Here is an 18,927-nt window from a genome sequence, read left to right on the forward strand (position 1 = left end):
ACTTATCTCAAAATATAGGCCTACTAAAAACAAAAGATAACATTTGTAGTCCTTGAAGCAGCATCAGTTATAGAAGAATATTTAAGTAGATTAATAACATTGGAAATTTTATTGCTAATAAAAAAATTGAATTGATAACTTAAAAAATACAAAATAAAAAAAAGAACGTCACATGGAAACATGGAAAAGTCCAAGTCTTTACATCATAACTACAAAAAAGGCCTACTTGTTTTATAAGCATGGTAAATAATGTTTTTAAATCAAGGAAATAATTTCATAGGTTGGTAAGGGTTTATACAACATATATTATATTAATAAAACATAACTCATTCACATTGACAGCAAAATGTTTAAAGAAAATAGCAGCAAGACCATATTCCCTCCAACCTTTAGAAATTTTCTCTGTCATTGAATGCCCTGTGATAGCATTATTTATACATTTATTGATCATTTGGAAATGCATTTTAGCTAAAGGTCCCTTTCATTAAAACCATTTTTTTGTTTGTTTGTTTCAGCTAAATTCCTTCTCAGTCATCATTTCAACTAGCTGAATCTCACCGAGAACCAGTGTGAATAGTTAATATTTCAGTGTCACTACATGAATACACTTTGCCCTTGTACTGTAGAATGCATGACTCAGCTTTTCAAGTTAAAATCTACTGTCCAGTTAAACCTTAACGTACAACAGAACATCAACACATTTTTCATGAAAGTCGCACTGAATTAGTTCTCCAGAAGTCTCACAGTGGTCGATGGTCATAATTAAAATCTCCAGTTGTGTTGTCAGATGTAACAGAATTAGCTTATTTGGTTCAGTTCTCTCAATTTTGCTCTTGTGTGTCTTTTACGGATTTTGATCATCCACTTAATGCTGAGTTTGGCAAAGTCTGCTGCTTTAAACAGAGCCATGAAGACGCCACACAATATGGCTATAGTGTTCCACGGGTTTGCTGTGACTATCTGTTCAAAAACATAAAGCACACTTAATTAATCTCTCTATATAGCATTTAAGCTAAACATTCAGACAATTTTGGTAAATATTAGTTTAATATTTAATAATGTGTTCACTTACATCTTGCACTTGCTGTATAAATGGATCTCGCCATTGGAACACGACAAAGAAAAGCTCATTGGCTTGCTCCTGTGGCGGCCTCTTGTCGATGTACTTCACCACACTGGACTGAAATAAATATGTATGATTATCAATTAAGTTGCTGCAACCAAATATTCAGTATTTTAGGTGCATAATTTCAAATGTATTATATAATTAGCTGAAAATGAATCGGCACTGAGCCAGTTTCTTTATGTAATGCAAGACAAAAAGAATTATTTTGGAGATAATCACAGGCATAATGTTTTCTTTTGTTTTGTTGTAAATTAATCACATGATTTTAAACTGTCTGTAATATAAACCACTATGAGACCATAGATGGTTGTGATAACATATACTGCATTAATAGAAAGTCAATTAATATAGAGATTTTTAATATAAAGTATTATTCAAATTATAATTTTAATAGTATTTTCTTGGCATGAGTGCAGGGGCAGAAACATTTATGACGTAGCAATGCTCACTTGCAAGACTGTCTCATTTATGCTTTAATGCTGAGGAGGACTCTAGCCTTGAAACCTCAGAAGGACTGAACTAGGAAAGATGGATCCTCACTAGGATGCAGCCTTCCGTTTGAGAAGCACCCCTAGGGAGCTGATTGAGACGCACCGTCATTTTGTGATTAGTCAACCGCTTTGAACATGTTTCAGAAACGGCCCTTACCATAACCACGAGTTTCAACACACTACTAATGCAACTCAACAAGGTCTCGCCCCTTTTTTTGCATATGCCTTGGGTGGGAATCATTTAAATGAGGGTTATTGTAACGTGTTTGTTTCTCAGAAGAAAACTCAAGGCTACAATCGAGGCATTTCAGGGAGTTCAGAATCAGTGCTTACTGACGTAGAAAATAACTCCCTTTGGAGTGACTTTGTGTTTTGTAACTTTGCAGACAGCCTTTTTCATGCTCAAACAGCAACATTAAACACTAAAGAAAGTTGACCATGTAAAAAAAAAAAAAAGAAAGAAAAAGGGGGAGAGTGGGGTAAGATGAGCCAGTGGGTAAGTTGACCCACCCCCTGTATCTTGGCAACCGTACACTTGTATTTTTTATTTTACATATTGTTTTAGAAATGCAAACAATTAAAAAATATTGAAATTTCAACTTCATTTTGTTTTCTTTATGTTGTTTTTAAGAAAATATGATTATTTATAAAAGGAAATTTGATTATTAAAGGGTTAGTTCACCCAAAAATGAAAATCCTGTCATTAATTACTCACCCTCATGTCGTTCCACACCCGTAAAACATTCGTTCATCTTCAGAACACAAATTAAGATATTTTTGATGAAATCCGAGAGATACGATTCGTCCATAGACAGCAATATAATCAACACTTTCAAGGTCCAGAAAGTACTAAAGACATTGTTAAAATAGTCCACATGACTACAATGGTTCAACCTTAATTTTATGAAGCGACGAGAATACTTTTTGTGTGCAAAAACAAAACTTTATTCAACAATATCTACTCTTCTGTGTCATTCTCACGCGTCGTTTACATCCAGCGCTTCCAGGTTCTACGTCAGAACGCCGACTCATTATTGGCCGGCTCCTGCGTCAGCATCACACGCATGCGTCGTGCTGCTCATGTGTACAGCGTCGGCCAATACTGAGCCAGCATTCAGACGTAAACACGGAAGCCTTCGCTGTGCAGACTGCATATGGATAACGACAGGGAAGAGAAGATATTGTGGAATAAAGTTGTTATTTTTGTTTGTTTTTTGCGCACAAAAAGTATTCTTGTTGCTTCATAAAATTAAGGTTGAACCACTGTAGTCACGTTGACTGTTTTAACTATGACTTTAGTATCTTTCTGCACCTTGAAAGCGGTGATTATATTGCTGTCTATGGACAAGTCATATACCTCTCAAATTTCATCAAAAATATCTTAATTGTTGTTCCGAAGATGAACAAGGATCTTATGGGTGCAGAACGACATGAGGGTGAGTAATTAATGACAGAATTTTCATTTTTGGGTGAACTAACCCTTTAATTTAGTTTTTAAAAGAAGTAAATTTACAATTTCACATGGGTTTGATTCAGATTCAGGTAGATGTTCACTTTACACCCAGATGGTGCAACTTACCCACTGACTCGGATCAACTTACCCCTAACTTGGGGTAAATTGAGCCACAGGAACACTTTTTTTTTTTTATAAGCAGCCATATTTTAGAACACTTTGTCATAGATGTATTCTGCCTCATTTTCCCTTATCTTGAGGACCACATAAGTAAAAAAAATTTAAAAAAGCCTCATCTTACCCCACTCTCTCCTAACAGATCCGTTTTAAGAACTGGCTAAAAAGCCTAATTTGGTTGACTACTAATCTTTATGAAAAACATGATCACTTGATTTTCCATGGTGGTTATGACCCTGATTATTATATTACCATGCTGAAGTTGACAAAGACTGGTAAATAGCATAACACATTTATTACCTCCTGTCGAAATTCAACTGATTCATTTCCTCTGCCTGACGTCTTGACCAAAGACATTTTGACCCATGTCCGAAAGCCTCCAGAGAAGGTCCACATGGAGTAGTTCCTTTCACAATCCATCATAAAAGCTGCTTTATTTGAGCTGGTAAGAAAAACACTTTTTATATAAACAGTACAAATCTGAATTATGCTGAACATTTCTATATAGATCTACCTTTTAAGCATGTCACTGAATGTGGCAAAAATCATGTAACTGATAGCGCTGAAATCCTCCTCCGTTTCATTCCGACTGAACTGAAGGAATATAAGTTCCCGGTTCCTCACATCAGTCGGCCCTCTAACCACTACGGCTCGCTTCTGCGGCAGACGTAGCAAAAGAGATTATTAATAGTACCATTTCTTCAAAAATAGTTTATGAGGAAGCTCTAAAACTTACTTGGGTCTGGTTTGAATATGGCCCATGGTAAATGACTTCCTCCGTTATACAGTTTACTTCCTCTAGTCTGCCCGATGCAACAAGAGGTGGAATGTTGTCATGATAGTGATGCATGCAACTTAATAACTGCGCCTTCCCAGGATACAAAGCAATTCCTGTTCGCAAAGAAATAATAAAGATACTGTAAATAGACATACTGAGAGATACCATAAAATGACAGTGTATTATAGCTCACCTGGTGCAGAAAACTCCTCAACTTCTTTGTATGAAACAGACATCACTGGATGGTTGAGCTTCTCCATGAAGTCTGAAATGGTTTGGTAGGCCAAGAACACGGCCACCGTAGTGAGCAGCAAGTAAATGAGGACAAGGATGACTGTGAAAACATTCTTCAGGCAAGCTTTGTTGAAACCAATGGGCATTAGATTGCCGTCCACAGCATCCTCATCTGCAATATATAATGAAAGTTTATTTTAAAGCAATGTCTTTATTAAAAGACACAATACATAAAATGCATACATACATACATAGTACTGTCCTCGAATGTTAAAGGGTTAGTTCACCCAAAAATGACAATTCTGTCATTAATTACTCACCCTCATGTCATTCCACACCTGCAACACCTTTGTTCATCTTCGGAACACAAATTAAGATATTTTTGACGAAATCCGATGGCTCAGTGAGGCCTGCATTGACAGCAAGACAATTAACACTTTCAAATGACCAGAAAGGTACTAAAGACATATTTACAACAGTTCATGTGACTACAGTGGTTCAACCTTAATGTTATGAAGCGACGAGAATACTTTTTGTGCACCAGAAAACAAAACAAAATAAAGACTTTATTCAACAATATCTAGTGATGGGCAATTTCAAAACACTGCTTCATGAAACTTCGAAGCTTTACGAATCTTTTATTTCAAATCAGTGGTTCGGAGCGTGTATCAAACTGCCAAAGTCACGTGATTTCAGTAAACGAGGCTTTGTTACGTCATCAGTGTTTCAAAATTTCAATGGTTCTTGTGACTTTGGCGCTCCGAACCACTGATTCGAAATAAAAGCTTCGTAAAGCTTCAAAGCTTCATGAAGCAGTGTTTTGAAATCGCCCATCACTAGATATTGTTGAATAAAGTCATTATTTTGGGGGGTTTTTGGCGCACAAAAAGTATTCTCTTCCCTTCATAACATTAAGGTTGAACCACTGTAGTCACATGAACTGTTTTAAATATGTCTTTAGTACCTTTCTGGTCATTGAAAGTGTTAATTATCTTGCTGGCAATAGAGGCCTCACTGAGCCATCGGATTTTATCAAAAATATCTTAATTTGTGTTCTGAAGATGAATGAAGGTCTTATGGGTGTGGAACGACATGAGGGTGAGCAATTAATGACAGAATTTTCATTTTTGGGTGAGCTAACCCTTTAATGTTAAATTTGTCTAAATAAATAAATAAAAAATACAATGTATTGTCCCAGAAGGGAAATTTGTAAAAAATAAATAAATACATACATACATACATACATACATACATAAACACAATTGCACCACCTAAACCATACCACAAAATAACTATAGCATCAATTAAAAGAAATAAAATAATAATAATAAATAGATGCAGACCTCTAAGTCAGATTACCTGGTCAGTAAAAACAGTGAAAATGGTTTACTTTTTATTAAAGCACATGTATTTTTTTCCAGCAACTTAATACAAAATGTATCATACGTTGTTAAGTCAACTCCCTAAGTCAATGATCATATAATGCATAATTCATAAACAACAAATATGTATATATTAAATATGTAAATAAAATATATTAATTTATAATAAATAAATGCAAAATACACACATACATACAACTGCACCACCTAAACCTAAACTCACAATATAAATACAGGATTAATACATAAATCTTCATCTAAATCTACATACATAAACAGAAAACAATGACTTATTAGTGTCATATTTTTAGGAACAAGTTCTGACCTGGTAAAGGGTCACAGCTTGCTTCATCATGCTCCACTTCAGAAACATCATTGTTCTGGTAAGACCCAAGTGGCCCAGCACAGTCCTCACCATTGAACTAAAATGCAACAACAAGTGATTTTTTTTTTTTTTTTTTTTGCAAAAGTATACACACATTTAATGTATATTTGACAATATTTCGCCTCCTATCTCTCTATACGCCCAGCGGCAATAAAATGCAAGCGGTCAGCTGTTATCACATGACTGCAGTTTCTGCTGAACTGAAAAGGAACTGCTTTCACACATATCGCGATTACAACCAGAGAACCCTATGAATGAGTCCTTCAGGATCTAACCACATTTCACACATGAGTTTCATTACCTCCTGATAAGATCGAGATGTGTCTCTCCTCAGCATTGTGCTTCCCCTCCGAATATTTGGGGCAATTAAATTTTGCCATCAACTTACAGGAGCAGAACCCGGACCTTCAGACTCATATCTTACGGAGAGCCTCGAGGAGCTCGCGTGAGGCACAGCCAATGGCCAAAAAAACATGCCAAGCGTGACATCACAGCTGTTAGTTAGTTGGGGAGGGCATGGATACTATCTTTGATCTTTCTAAAAAGTAGCTTAAGCAAAATCCTCCATAACACGATTTAACATGATTTTTTCAATCATACATGATTTCCATAAATGTTTTCTCTTACGAATAACAGCACAGTGTCATTACATTTAATAACAATTCATCTGTTCTGTAATGAGAAGCCAACGCTTTCTTGTGTAAAGAAAAAAACACGTTATTTCCTCAACAGTTCTGGGGAAAGTTTTTAAAAGGCAGAGTAATAACACGTTGTGGTTTCTTGAACTATATTTAAAACGAATGAAGCGCGTGACTGACTGTTATGTCTTCTTGAAAGACTGACTATGGCAAGAGCCAATAGCATTCAAGGTGGGCTGTGACGGAACAGTTAATTGGTTGGACCTACTGAACGAATACGCCCCCGTTACTAAACGATTCTCAGCCTCGTGTCATCCTGTGAGTCAGGCTAGTTCACAAGAAGAGAAAGGAGTAAGAGTTATGAATGTGTAAAAATAAATGATGACCATACAAAATTACAGCTGCGGAAGGACATTAATAAAACGTTTATTTGGACGCTTATGATGGTTGGACGCTTATGATGGTTGGACGCTATTTCTGAAGTCTTAGTAGATAAGACTTATGCGCCCTCCAGAAGCTTGCGTTCTGCAAGTGAACGACGCCTTGTGGTGCCATCCCATTGGGGTACAAAATCACTCTCACGACCTTCTCCTGGTCTGTTCCCGGCTGGTGGAATGACCTGCCACTCTCTATCCGAGCAGCTGAGTCTTTAGCCATTTTCAAAAAAAAATGCTAAAGACATATCTTTTTCGTCAACACTTGACCCAGTAATATTAGCACTTACTCTTTCTTTATATTTTACTTTTCTTTTTTCGATTTCTATTCTCTTTCTCCATCTATTTGTATTAAAAAAAAAAAAAACCTTGCTACGAGCACTTTGCTGATGAAACTGTGACTTGACATGGCACTGTTGCACTCATGTTGATTTGATTGCTTCTACTATTCTCATTTGGAGAAAAGCATCTGCTAATGACTAAATGTAAATATAGTCACAAATTTCAGTATACAAAATTTAGCATATAAATTAGGCCTATATGAGGCTAGCACTGAATTCGGAACTGCATACTAGTATACTCCTCGTACCATGTTTAGCATATCTTTGGCAGAAATAGTAAGAGTAGTATGCAGGTTCTAAATTCAGCATAGGATTGTGTTTAAGTCCATTTTTATGCCCTTCAATCACTAACTTCCTTCCGCTGTTCACGCTGATATACATCATTGGTTTTGTTGCACGAGTGCCCAATACTGGTGGAACCCTTGCCCTAGCCAGGGTTCCTCAAATCCAGCCCTGGAGGGCCACTGTCCTGTTGCCTACTCTTTTATGAGTACTGTGACTTAGGACAAACTTCTTTTGTCACATACTGTTTTTTGCCTACTATATAGTAGGGAAGTATGTGATTTCGGATGCAGCCATTGAGTAGACTCGCTCTGTTGGTCAAAATCGAGGGATTGAGGGTCTGTCCAAATAAACTTCCCTCGCCCACTTGACGAAGTTGAACGCACTTCAAAATGGCGGTGGGATTCCCTTGAGGGGAAGTGCTAGTGAAGTTTGTGAGTGTATGTTTCTGTAGTGAACAACTCTGGGTTTTAACTAATCGTTTGAATGAATGATTCAGGGATTCAACTTACTGCCACCTACTGGTGCAACGATGTAACATGCAGAAAAGTCCCTGAACGAATCTATAATCTGAATGAATCTTTTTGATGAACGATTCAAAAGGCTCTAGTTACTGAGATTAATCAAATTACATTTTCAGGTTAACAGTGAACATTAATACAAGGCTTTTTACTAACAAGAAAAAGAAAAGAAAAGTAGGTAAAATAAAATAGAAACCTATATGAGGAAAAAGTAGGCTATGCATCTTCAAAGGCTTCACTAAAACACTTATAATTTGTGACAAAATTTGTCACTTTTTATTTTATGTATTATAGAGGAATTTAATAAATGAGACAATTCGAATGTGAGGATGAATATGCCATGAATTTGTGAACTTTTAAATATGTAGCTATATGCAGCAATGATCTGTCAGTTAAATTACTACAGTTAATTATTGTAGTAATATATTTATTTATTTATATATAATTAATTAATATGATTATTAATTAGATTATTATTAATCATTTAATATTAAATGATTGATATTTAATATTAAATGACTGGGTAATTTCAGAAGGCTTAATGTGATAATATTAAATCAGAACAAAATTCCTGAACAAACAAATGGAATTTCATTATCACATGAGCAGGTGCTCTCAACATCCATTTTGAGACTAAGGCTTGCAGGATATCTGAAGCAATATTGTAAAATGCATCTCAATGCTCTTGTTTGAAATACAGTATACTTCTGAGGCAAGAACCATGTCTTCTCAGTCTATATTTATTCCAAATTAAACTCTAAAATTCCTCAAAAAATGAATTTTCTCTCTATCAAACTTTTATTTGTAATTGCATAAAAACATAAAAAGGCAGGGATCGCAAATTTATGCTACAGTAATGTATTGACGGTCAAAATAAAATGTTAATTGCACAGATTTGTAAAGCTTTAGCAGTTTTATTGATTTTGGAGTTCAGTTATTTCCATACAAATACTAAGATTTATTAAAATGTAACGCATAACATGCAAAGGATTTGTGCTTTAGAATTGTGTTTTTTTTATACATATGGTCTTTAAAAATATGATATAATATTGTTCTAAATGTAGAGATTCGGTACATTTGTGCCTATGTTGGAAAATACCAAAATACCTATGGAATTTTTAGAATTTACTCGTTTAAAGTATTGAGGAACGTGCTTTCATTGGTGGGCGTCACTTCCGGTCTATCTCACGTGAATGGAGAAACAGAAACTCTCGGCAAGTGGAACTTTAGAAAATTCCCAAAGCAGAAGTTGGTGTTTCATTTAAAGTGCAAATCATACAAGTCTACTATATCCCGGACCCCAAACAACGATACATTAAAATGTTAAACCATTATGTCCTGAAGCACCAATTACAAGATCATGTTCCGAAACAAATAGAGCATTTCCACCTCTGATTGTGAAAGCTGATCTGAGACCAGCATCTGAAAGCCTGAATGGAAACACAGATAGACACTCCCATGACAACAAGGAAACTACAGCCGCAGACTCCGTTCCTACAAACCTCATCACGAAAGTCCACAATGTTTTATGCCCGTAGTGTTGTATTATACGCGTTACTATGTATTTGTTCCACAAATGATAGTAAAATTAAAAACGCATCGATACCAGTGCGTCTGTTTACCGAGGAAGAGTTGCAAAGATACGATGGGAGCGAGGTATGTGCTGTGTCACAAAAACACTGTGCTAGTTTTATTTCTACATTTCGAAACTATGTTCTCATTGATTAATTATTAAATGCAAATTGCATTAACTGACGAGTTTTAAACGTGCCCCCGCCCCCTTTACAGGATGGGCAACCAATTTACATGGCCATTAAAGGAGTAGTGTTTGACGTCACAACTGGAAAAGGTTAGATTTTGTATACAACTTTACGTTCTGCAATCTTTTGTGTGCTGGTGGAAGTTTCTAACCCACAGAGGAAGTAGATCTATTATTTTGAGAGGTCAGTGTGACATATGCTTTGTTCCCTATTTTGATTTTGTGTGTAAGTTTGGGTGTACTTGTGAGGGCCAAATGTCCTCATTTATATAGTTAAATATTATGACAACTGACTAGTGAGGATATTTTATTGGACCTTAATAGTTAAAAGGGCTTATAAATCGGCCAATACATGTTTTTAATTTAAATATAGTGCTTTTCACATGTGTGAGGGTTGTGTTTAGGGGCAGGGCTTAGGTTAAAGGGTTAATTTACCCAAAAATGAAAATAATGTCATTTATTACTCACCCTCATGTCGTTCCACACCCGTAAGGCCTTCATTCATCTTCGGAACACAAATTAAGATATTTTTGATGAAATCCGATGGCTCAGTGAGGCCTCCATTGCCAGCAATGCCACTGAACCTCTCAAGATCCAGAAAGGTACTAAATACATATTTAAAACAGTTCATGTGAGTACAGTTGTTCTAAATGATGACTTTTCAACAATATCTAGTGATGGGCGATTTCAAAACACTGCTTCGAAGCTTTACAAATCTTTTGTTTCGAATCAGTGGTTCGGAGTGCCAAAGTCACGTGATCAGTAAACAAGGCTTCGTTTACGCAATCCGAACCACTGTAACAAAAGATTCGTAAAGCTTTGAAACAGTGTTTTAAAATCGCCCATCACTAGATATTGTTGAAAAGTCGTGATTTTGATTTTTTTTTGTTTTTTTTTTGGTGCACAAAAAGTATTCTCGTCACTTTATAATATTAAGGTAGAACCACTGTACTCCCATGAACTGTTTTAAATATGTCTTTAGTACCTTTTTTAGATCTTGAGAGGTTCACTGACATTTCTGGCAATAGAGGCCTCACTGAGCCATCGGATTTCATCAAAAATATCTTTTTTGTGTATAAATATATTGTGTTCCAAAGACGAAAGAAGGTCTTACAGGTGTAGAACGACATGAGGGTGAGTAAAAAATGACATTATTTTCATTTTTGGGTGAACTAACCCTTTAAGAAAATAGCATTAACATGATATAAAATCAATGAAAGTCCAAATGCAGTGTCCTCACTAATACAGTACAGTGAATAGCGAAACAAACACATGCGTGTATAAGCACTAAGCAGTGTATTGGAAACCACAATCGCCTATTTGCATTCACTGGACCAAGTTTCCAACAGGAATTTCCAGGGCTAGAAATAAAGCTATGCAATTTAACATGGTTCCCGGGGTCATGGGAATTTCTATGGTGAACTTAAAGTCACCATGAAATCAAAACTGACAGTTTTTATTTTTTAATGCACTACTGCAATATTATATAAAAAAAATTTACCCGTGCACATCATTTTATTTAAAAAAAAATTAATGTGACCTCGTAATCTTTAATCAAAATAGCTTTTCTTCTCTGATGATGTGTTTACTAGCACAAGGGCCATGTATAATGAGATCTACCAATAGCAAACCACAACAATCCAAAGATCCAATCAATTTCCGATGGACAAATTCAAGACCCACCCTACATTTTTTTCATGTTTCACTTATATGTCGCAATAGGAAAGAAAAGACTGTCACAACTTCCATTTCATGTCTACTTTTTATGATTATGTTTAGTTCTAAACCATTTCATCGGCTAGAAATCGTAATTGGTACAGATAGATTTTTATGCAGTCATGAAAGTCATGAAAATTCCTTGGTCAGAAAGTGTGGAAACCCTGTTTTGTTTCTTTAATTTCCAGAATTTTACGGAAAGGGAGCACCTTATAATGCCCTTGTGGGCAAGGACTCAACTAGAGCTGTAGCCAAAATGTCCCTTGACCCAGCCGATCTCACACATGACATTGTAAGTTGGGGATTTCATAACTTTGACACTTGCTTTCACAAATTTGCCACAGAAAAAAAACATGTTTCAGCTTCTTCATAATACTTCATAATACCACCAGACTTTTTTGACACAAACTTAATTGCCTCTTTCGGTTCGTTTTTGTTAGACGGGCCTCACTGAGAGTCAACTTCAATCCCTCGAGCAGATATTCAAAGGCACATACAAAGCAAAGTACCCTATTGTGGGATATACCAGCAGGCGCGTTCTCAATGAGGATGGCAGCCCCAATAAAGACTTCAAACCTGAAGACCAACCTAATTTCAACATTAAAGATGAATTTTGATGCTGAGTACAGCCTTTAGAGATAATTATCTTATAATAAAGCTATCTAACAATCCAATCAAAAGTCTGAATAATAGTTATTTGTGACCTCTGACAGTACACTAAGTGGGCATGTGTAAATTTGAGGTTGTCTGGTGGTCTTTTAACCTACAACCTAAGAGCAATTATGATGCATACTATCCCACGTGGGTTTTTCCCTGGTGGGCTGCTTTGAAGGTCATTCAAATGAGGCCACCTACAGGTGTGATTAAAATAAAAAAAAAAAAGAGGTATGGTTGTTTGGCCTTTTTACATGTATTAAAAGATGTCAGATAGCGATTTTAGTTGTTTACGTTGTGTGAAAAGGATTGATAATTGTAAACATGCGTTAAATCACTTGGTTTCTTTCACTGTACATAAGGGGAAAGTTTGGTGATTCACGCTTCATGTAGAAATTGAAATTGCTTTGTGGTGAGGGGTTTCGTTTTACAAATTAAGAAGTTAAGCGTTAATGTTATCATTCCACGACAACATTTTTACTCAAACTCCATCTCAGTCATAATTATAGTGTTTGTGTCTAATCTGTACGAAATGCCCCTGATGACCAGATATGTTTCACATTAATCTGAGAGAGAGTTGTTTGTTACTTCAACTTTTTGTCCTGTCATATTAGTGTCATCTGGGATATTTTAAGGCTGGATGAAATGTAATAAAGGAGTTGTTGATAGACACACAGACTGGTGTCATCTGATCTCAAAGGAGTGTGATGTGAGTCAGGCTATTGGAACATGGCTGTTCAACATGTAGAAGAGACTGGGGCTAGTTGTCACAAGAGCTAAATCTCAGTAATTATAAGGATATGAACTAAAGGTTGAATTGCACAAATAATTGTTTGACATATCTATATCATGTAAATGTTTGAAGTCAGTAAAAATGTGTATTGTTTGTGAATAAAGTCTCTTATGTTTAACAAGGCTGCGTTTATTTGATCAAAAATACAGTAATAAAAGTACTTTATAACTTTAATTAAGTCAAGTGATATTTGTTCTACTGTTTGAATTTCACTGGAAAACCATTAAAAAAACTGTTATTTAATGACAAATTCCCTGCTATTGGGGCATGTTTTCACAAAAGTGTGTTAACCTATATATCTTTTTTTATCCTGCTAAATAAAAGTGGAAATGTTTTCTATAACCAAGACTGTAAGGTGATTTTTTTTTTTTTTTTTTTAACTTCTTTACTGAAAACTGCTGCCCAGTTCTCCCCAGTAAAGAAAGAAATAATTGTTCAAACTCAAGGTATTAAGAAAACTCACTAGTACAGTTTTAAACTCCTCTGCATGTTTAACTTTCCAAAACATCAAAAGGCTCCTGATGAGAAGGCAATGACCTGATTTCCATGGAGACTGTAAGCAGTAGGTGGGTATGCTAAAAGGCATTTGGTCAAATGCAGTTCATTTGTTTTCATGATGAATTTACCCATTATACATACTTAAAAACATGGGGGCTGGACGGTTTCATGAACGATAGTGAGTCAGTTCACTGTCAGATTCAGAGTCTCAAAATGATGGTTTTTGATTCTTTTAGAAATTCCCGCTGGGGCACCATTAGCATTTACAGCAAAATAATGAATCATTGTAAAAGTGCCTTTACTGTAAACATTGGCCAGGTTTAATTATTATCCTATTTACCAGAAAGCCTTCAGAAACTGAAATTGATTTCAAGAATGAATTCAAAATTACTAAATGCCAAGTAACCATGCATTTCATCTTTATAAGATATAGTGTTATAGACAGATATAGTATGTAATGATTGTAGATATATGTTACAAAATAATGACTGATGGCTAAAGATAATAAATTAAATCCATTATTTGTTTTATTCTAATGCAAAATGATAGTTTAACATGATATCCATGTTCTTGAACCTTCTGGCCATGTAATTTGATATGCACTTCCTCCTATTGCCATATTTTCTACCTGTTACATTCGTGCTCACATGAGTGACGTATGTCACACTTTCCACCCTCGGTCACAACAACTTGCCTTTTGTAGCTAAAGAGGTGTTGATGGTGGGAGCCCGTGATGCTGCTTCCTGTCTCCATTGCACATCAGAATTTCCCCTTTGCCCGCCCACTTTCATTTTGTGCGGTGCAGTGGGCTGTTTCAGTTCATTCTGTCTGAGACACTTGGTAGTGTCTGTTCTGTGCTCCGGAGTCAATGTAGCTTTCTGCTTTCTCCAGCCACCCACAACATTTGACCTGTGATTCAATTGAAATTTTTATAGTGGTGAGTAAAATATTTGTTTACATATACTGTTTTTATTATAGTAGTGTGTTATTACCTATATATGTTTTTTTTTCTTCTCTGTTTTGGATCTGTTATCTAATTAAGTTATACATAATTATGCATACATTCTTTTTTGCTGTAATTAATATTACCACTTGTGTAGAAGACTAAAACTGAATCTATTTAATATTTATTTACTTATTAAATGCATTATTTAGCTCATGTTGAGTTGAAAAGTTTGATTCTATGATTCACTCTGTATTAAGTTGCTGAAATAAATGAAACTGCAAGCTCTATAATCACAAACTCTTTTCACTGATCAGGTAATCTGACCAAGAGGACTGATCTATTGGTCATCACAACACAGCAAACCTATGAAGGTGCTGAGTGGTCACGGCGTGGTAAGTTATCACCTTCACCCGGAGTTTCACACAGCTATTGTTTCTTAATGTCATCATGGAAACTGATTAGTATGTATTTGAATTGACTTACTTCCCTAAATCTCATTGAAGGGATAAACACATCTTTTGTTCTTTCTTTTTCAGTCTAAATCGTTGACCCAAAACAGCGTGGACCTATTCATCATGCCAGCCACAGCTGTAAGTATATTGATCCTAAGATCTTACGCATACAGCACTTCTTATCACCTTCTGATTGATAGATTAGTGCAATTATGGATTCTTTAAAGGCTGAGCATTGAGAACAAAGCCTAAAATGGGATGTTACAAAGTCCTTACCAACACATTATGTTTAAGCTCTTGTTGCACCAACCCCAAATTCCCCAATTACTATTTTTAGTTCTGGCTCTAGTTCATTTCTTTATTTGATTATTTGCTTTTAATTTCTATTAGGTTACAATGAATACGGGACTCTCCCTTAGTCAGCAGACTAATGCCAATCTGACCAGAATCTCCCACACTGGTAAGTTTACAGTCTCACTTCTGCTCTTTTAAATGTCATTGCTCTCTAATATGTTGTCTTGGACTTTTTGATGTTGACAAAAAACAAAAACAACCTTTCAAAGCCAGAGTTAATGCAGTTTGCTGTAAATTGATCTGAATATCAGAATACTGTATGTTAGAAGATTATAGTGATTTTGACTGTTTCTTTATTGATATTCAACAGGAAACTCAAACATCAATCAAAGGCGTTGGAGGAGTGTGATTCACAAAGTACAGAAAAGACGTGTACATCCCAAAAACAAGCTGTTTGGGCGAGCCTTGTCTGATATTTGTCAGAAAGATGGGTGTCCTCCCAAACCAATTATGGTGAGAATTGAATGAATAGTACTTCATTGCAAAACCATAAACAAATGTGGCATTATATGTATGTGGTTTTAGTCTTTCAAATGTCTGAATTTGCCTAAATTTTCTTTGCAGGATATCCTTACATTGCTGCTGAGAACGGGTCTGTGCACCGAGGGGGTGTTCAGGAAGGCAGGCAACGCCAGAGCGCTGAGAGAGATCAAGGCGCAGCTCAACGATGGGATAGAAGTGGATCTGAATAATCAGTCAGTCTTTTTGCTTGCGGATCTTGTCAAGGTATGGGACGACTTTGGGCAATATGATTTGATTTTAATGATTAACAGTAATGAGGTCTAAAATGTGCATATTTGATCACTAATCTATGTGTATTCCGATTTGCAGCATTTTCTTAAAGAACTGCCTGGCAGTTTGCTAATGGTGGAGAAGACCAAATCCTGGATGACTGCAATGGAAAAGGAAGATGAAGTTCAGAAGTGTGCTGAAATCAAAATGTAAGTTATCTAATGATGCAGCTGGGTTGAATAAAAAGTGTTTAGTGTAAATGAACTGTAATTGTGACCAGGTTTTCTTTATTTTGTCTTTAGGGTGATCAGCACGCTTCCTGAGCCAAATATTCAGCTCTTGAAACACTTGATTGTTCTACTCCACCTTATAAGTGAGAACGCAGAAATGAACAAGATGGGTCCTCTCAATCTAGCTACATGTGTTTCCCCCAACTTGCTCCAAACAGACAACTTGGAAAAGACGGAAGAGGTGAGTGTACAGTGATTTCTGAAAGTCTTAACCTCACAAAGTTCTCACATGATGTGGCCATGAGCCAGACTGAGTCAAACTGAAACTCAACAGGAAGAAGAGATCAAACTAGTTTCATATCCAAAGTAATTTTGACCTATTTTCATGGGAATTCACGTGATGACTTTTTTGTTGATAAAGTGGCCTGTTTAATCCTAATGTCACTCTGGGTTTGTATTTGCAGGTGACAAAGCTGACAAAGTTTCTCATTGAGAACTGCAATAAAATATTTGGTGAGGATGCAATGATGCTCTTTGGAGACTCCGATGAAGATGAACTCAGTGATAACCAAGGTAAATTCTTTCACATTTTGACGTTGTGTTTTATTGTTGACATACAGTAAGAGTATTGAGCTATAAAAATAACGTGGACGGCATAGCTCAGATAATTTGATCTTGATATCTTGGGAAATATGAGAACAGTGTGAAACATTCATCTCTTCCGAAACCCTTTTTCTTAAAAGAAAAGGATGCAGGAGACTTTAGCTAAAGAGATCTAATATTTAAAACTAATATAAATTGTTCTTATCTATGGGTTCTTAAAGTGTTCTTTGCCATTTTGCCTATGCATTTTGAGGTAGACATCCATTGACCAATTAGAATTTAAGAGAGGCGGTCCAGTTGTACCTTCAGAAATCCAATTGGCTGTTCAATTCCAACTTGATTTCAAATTGACTTGGTTATTTCCACACCCTCAAAACATCTTGCCAATTCCTATCTGTTTCCAATGCATTCTTTACATATGATGGCAATATGTAGTTAACAAAGCAAATGTAGACAAAATGCTTGATATGATCTAATAGTACTTAACATTCTAATAATATCTATCCTTGATTTCTCCTTCAGACTCTTTCTCTTCACACCATCATGACTCTGCGTATGACAGTAATGACCCTGATGCAGACAAGGGGAGTTATTCTGACATGGACTCCATCAAATCCGGCGTTGAAGAGGGAGCCCAGAAACATTCCAGCACCGTTGAACCTTGGACTACAAAACTGTTGACTCGCAGACGCTCAGAACCAGCAATCGTCTTCACCGAGGGAGTTCGGCACCTGGTCCTCTCTAGGAGCCAGACAGAAATGGACTTTTATGACAAACAATTAACAAAACAGATCTCCGATGACTGTATTGTGTTTAGAGCAGGTAACAGCTTGGGGAAAAGCTGTTGTTTGCCACCTAAAACTGGGGCCAGGACAACCTCTAAAGGCTCGTATTGTTCTTCAAGTTCACTTGAGAGTTGTTTCTCCAGTGCTTCAGAGAGCTCAATCCATAGCTCTCCAATCATGCCTTCATGCAATCAGAGAAAGGCCCTTTCACGCAAACATTCGTATCCCACCCGCCCATCGGCACCTGCACCGAATCGCTGTGAGACCCCAAAAAGACGTTCGCAATCGATGAAGAGCGCACATATCAGAAGCAGGACTGTCTTCGGGCGAAGTGGCTCCACCAAACGGGCCATCGAGAGAGCTCTACGCCATAGTCAGACCGAACCCGAGCTACCGAATCCTAATCCGGAGCCGAGATTCTTGTCTAGCGAGGAGATTTTCCAGCAGGTGGACAGCAGGATACCAAGCGATCCTCCAAGTTATCAGCAAGCAGTTGAGGACAATTCCCACGTAGCTCTCTCGAGCCGTAAATCGCTGACTGTTCATGATGTCAGATGTCTGTCGAAGAAAACATGCAACTGCTCCAGATCCTCAAGTGAAGAAACATTGGATTCACCTTCTGGGAATGAACATTTTGATATCCACAACAGAGACAGTAAAGAGACATGTTGTGATAGTATGAGTGGATCCTCCTCAGAGTTGAGACAGAGGAGCACATCTGAATCTGTGTGTGAAGCGTCACTACCAGAGTGGTGCAGTCAGGAACATCTCAGAGAGACATATGTGTGATGAACTGTTTATTTTTTTATTTTTTATTTTATTGTTGCTACTTTTTGGTGGTGGCACAATGTCTTTTGCAAATGACCTCATAGTGAGGCACAATTCAGAAGTACAATGAAGTACAATTCAGAGATAGATTTGAGCTGAATATGTTGAATTTTATTCTTCATTTTAGTCTGGTCTTTTGTGACAATGTTTTTATACCCACAGTATTTAGATTTTCCTGCTCCCCAAAAAAAAAAAACTTTTGGCACTTTGAGGATTTTTCACTACATGGGTTCATAAGTTTTTTGTGCAATGTTTGCAGAACTAATGTACATACTTGAAAGCAATGTAAACTATGTATGTCTTCTTGTGAAATAAAGACATGAAATAAAACTACA

At 36.4% G+C, this 18,927-nt stretch overlaps 3 protein-coding genes across 4 annotated transcripts; 2 read left to right on the forward strand and 1 right to left on the reverse strand.

Annotated features, from left to right (window-relative positions):
- Positions 1 to 86: 86 nt before the first annotated feature.
- Positions 87 to 6,813, reverse strand: pacc1 (proton activated chloride channel 1). The gene is made up of 8 exons (XM_051869015.1): positions 6,328 to 6,813; positions 5,967 to 6,063; positions 4,219 to 4,431; positions 3,984 to 4,138; positions 3,762 to 3,904; positions 3,548 to 3,689; positions 1,073 to 1,180; positions 87 to 960 (listed from the first exon to the last, which is right to left on the reverse strand). The coding sequence occupies exons 1-8, from the start codon at positions 6,361 to 6,363 to the stop codon at positions 799 to 801; spliced, it is 1,056 nt and encodes a 351-aa protein (XP_051724975.1). The 5' UTR covers positions 6,364 to 6,813; the 3' UTR covers positions 87 to 798.
- Positions 6,814 to 9,559: 2,746 nt separating this feature from the next.
- On the forward strand, positions 9,560 to 13,338 carry nenf (neudesin neurotrophic factor). Its single transcript, XM_051869020.1, has 4 exons — positions 9,560 to 9,898; positions 10,031 to 10,091; positions 11,906 to 12,009; positions 12,158 to 13,338. The coding sequence occupies exons 1-4, from the start codon at positions 9,677 to 9,679 to the stop codon at positions 12,332 to 12,334; spliced, it is 564 nt and encodes a 187-aa protein (XP_051724980.1). The 5' UTR covers positions 9,560 to 9,676; the 3' UTR covers positions 12,335 to 13,338.
- A 1,085-nt stretch (positions 13,339 to 14,423) lies between these two features.
- Positions 14,424 to 18,927, forward strand: tagapa (T cell activation RhoGTPase activating protein a). Of its 2 annotated transcripts, XM_051869012.1 has the most exons (10): positions 14,424 to 14,599; positions 14,923 to 15,000; positions 15,145 to 15,198; positions 15,451 to 15,520; positions 15,725 to 15,867; positions 15,979 to 16,140; positions 16,246 to 16,355; positions 16,449 to 16,617; positions 16,841 to 16,949; positions 17,502 to 18,927. In XM_051869012.1, exons 2-10 carry the CDS (start codon positions 14,974 to 14,976, stop codon positions 18,551 to 18,553), a joined length of 1,896 nt encoding a protein of 631 aa, XP_051724972.1. In that variant the 5' UTR covers positions 14,424 to 14,599; positions 14,923 to 14,973; the 3' UTR covers positions 18,554 to 18,927. The 2 variants fall into 2 exon arrangements, with proteins under 2 accessions (XP_051724972.1, XP_051724973.1); XM_051869013.1 differs by lacking the exon at positions 17,502 to 18,927 and having other exon boundaries at positions 16,449 to 16,742.

This window comes from Ctenopharyngodon idella, chromosome 17 (assembly GCF_019924925.1).
Source record: "Ctenopharyngodon idella isolate HZGC_01 chromosome 17, HZGC01, whole genome shotgun sequence".
NCBI classification, from domain to species: domain Eukaryota; kingdom Metazoa; phylum Chordata; class Actinopteri; order Cypriniformes; family Xenocyprididae; genus Ctenopharyngodon; species Ctenopharyngodon idella.

Coding starts and splice junctions, on each gene's coding strand:
- pacc1 (XM_051869015.1), bottom strand. CDS start 6,363: ATGCTGAGGAGAGACACATCTCGATCTTATCAGGAG. Junction 6,064..6,327: donor CATCTCGATCTTATCAGGAG/GTAATGAAACTC, acceptor GTTGCATTTTAG/TTCAATGGTGAGGACTGTGC. Junction 3,690..3,761: donor TTCAGTGACATGCTTAAAAG/GTAGATCTATAT, acceptor TTTTCTTACCAG/CTCAAATAAAGCAGCTTTTA.
- tagapa (XM_051869012.1), top strand. CDS start 14,974: ATGAAGGTGCTGAGTGGTCACGGCGTG. Junction 15,521..15,724: donor GACCAGAATCTCCCACACTG/GTAAGTTTACAG, acceptor GATATTCAACAG/GAAACTCAAACATCAATCAA. Junction 15,868..15,978: donor GTCCTCCCAAACCAATTATG/GTGAGAATTGAA, acceptor TTTTCTTTGCAG/GATATCCTTACATTGCTGCT.
- nenf (XM_051869020.1), top strand. CDS start 9,677: ATGGAAACACAGATAGACACTCCCATGACAACAAGGAAACTACAGCCG. Junction 10,092..11,905: donor TGACGTCACAACTGGAAAAG/GTTAGATTTTGT, acceptor TTTAATTTCCAG/AATTTTACGGAAAGGGAGCA. Junction 12,010..12,157: donor CCGATCTCACACATGACATT/GTAAGTTGGGGA, acceptor CGTTTTTGTTAG/ACGGGCCTCACTGAGAGTCA.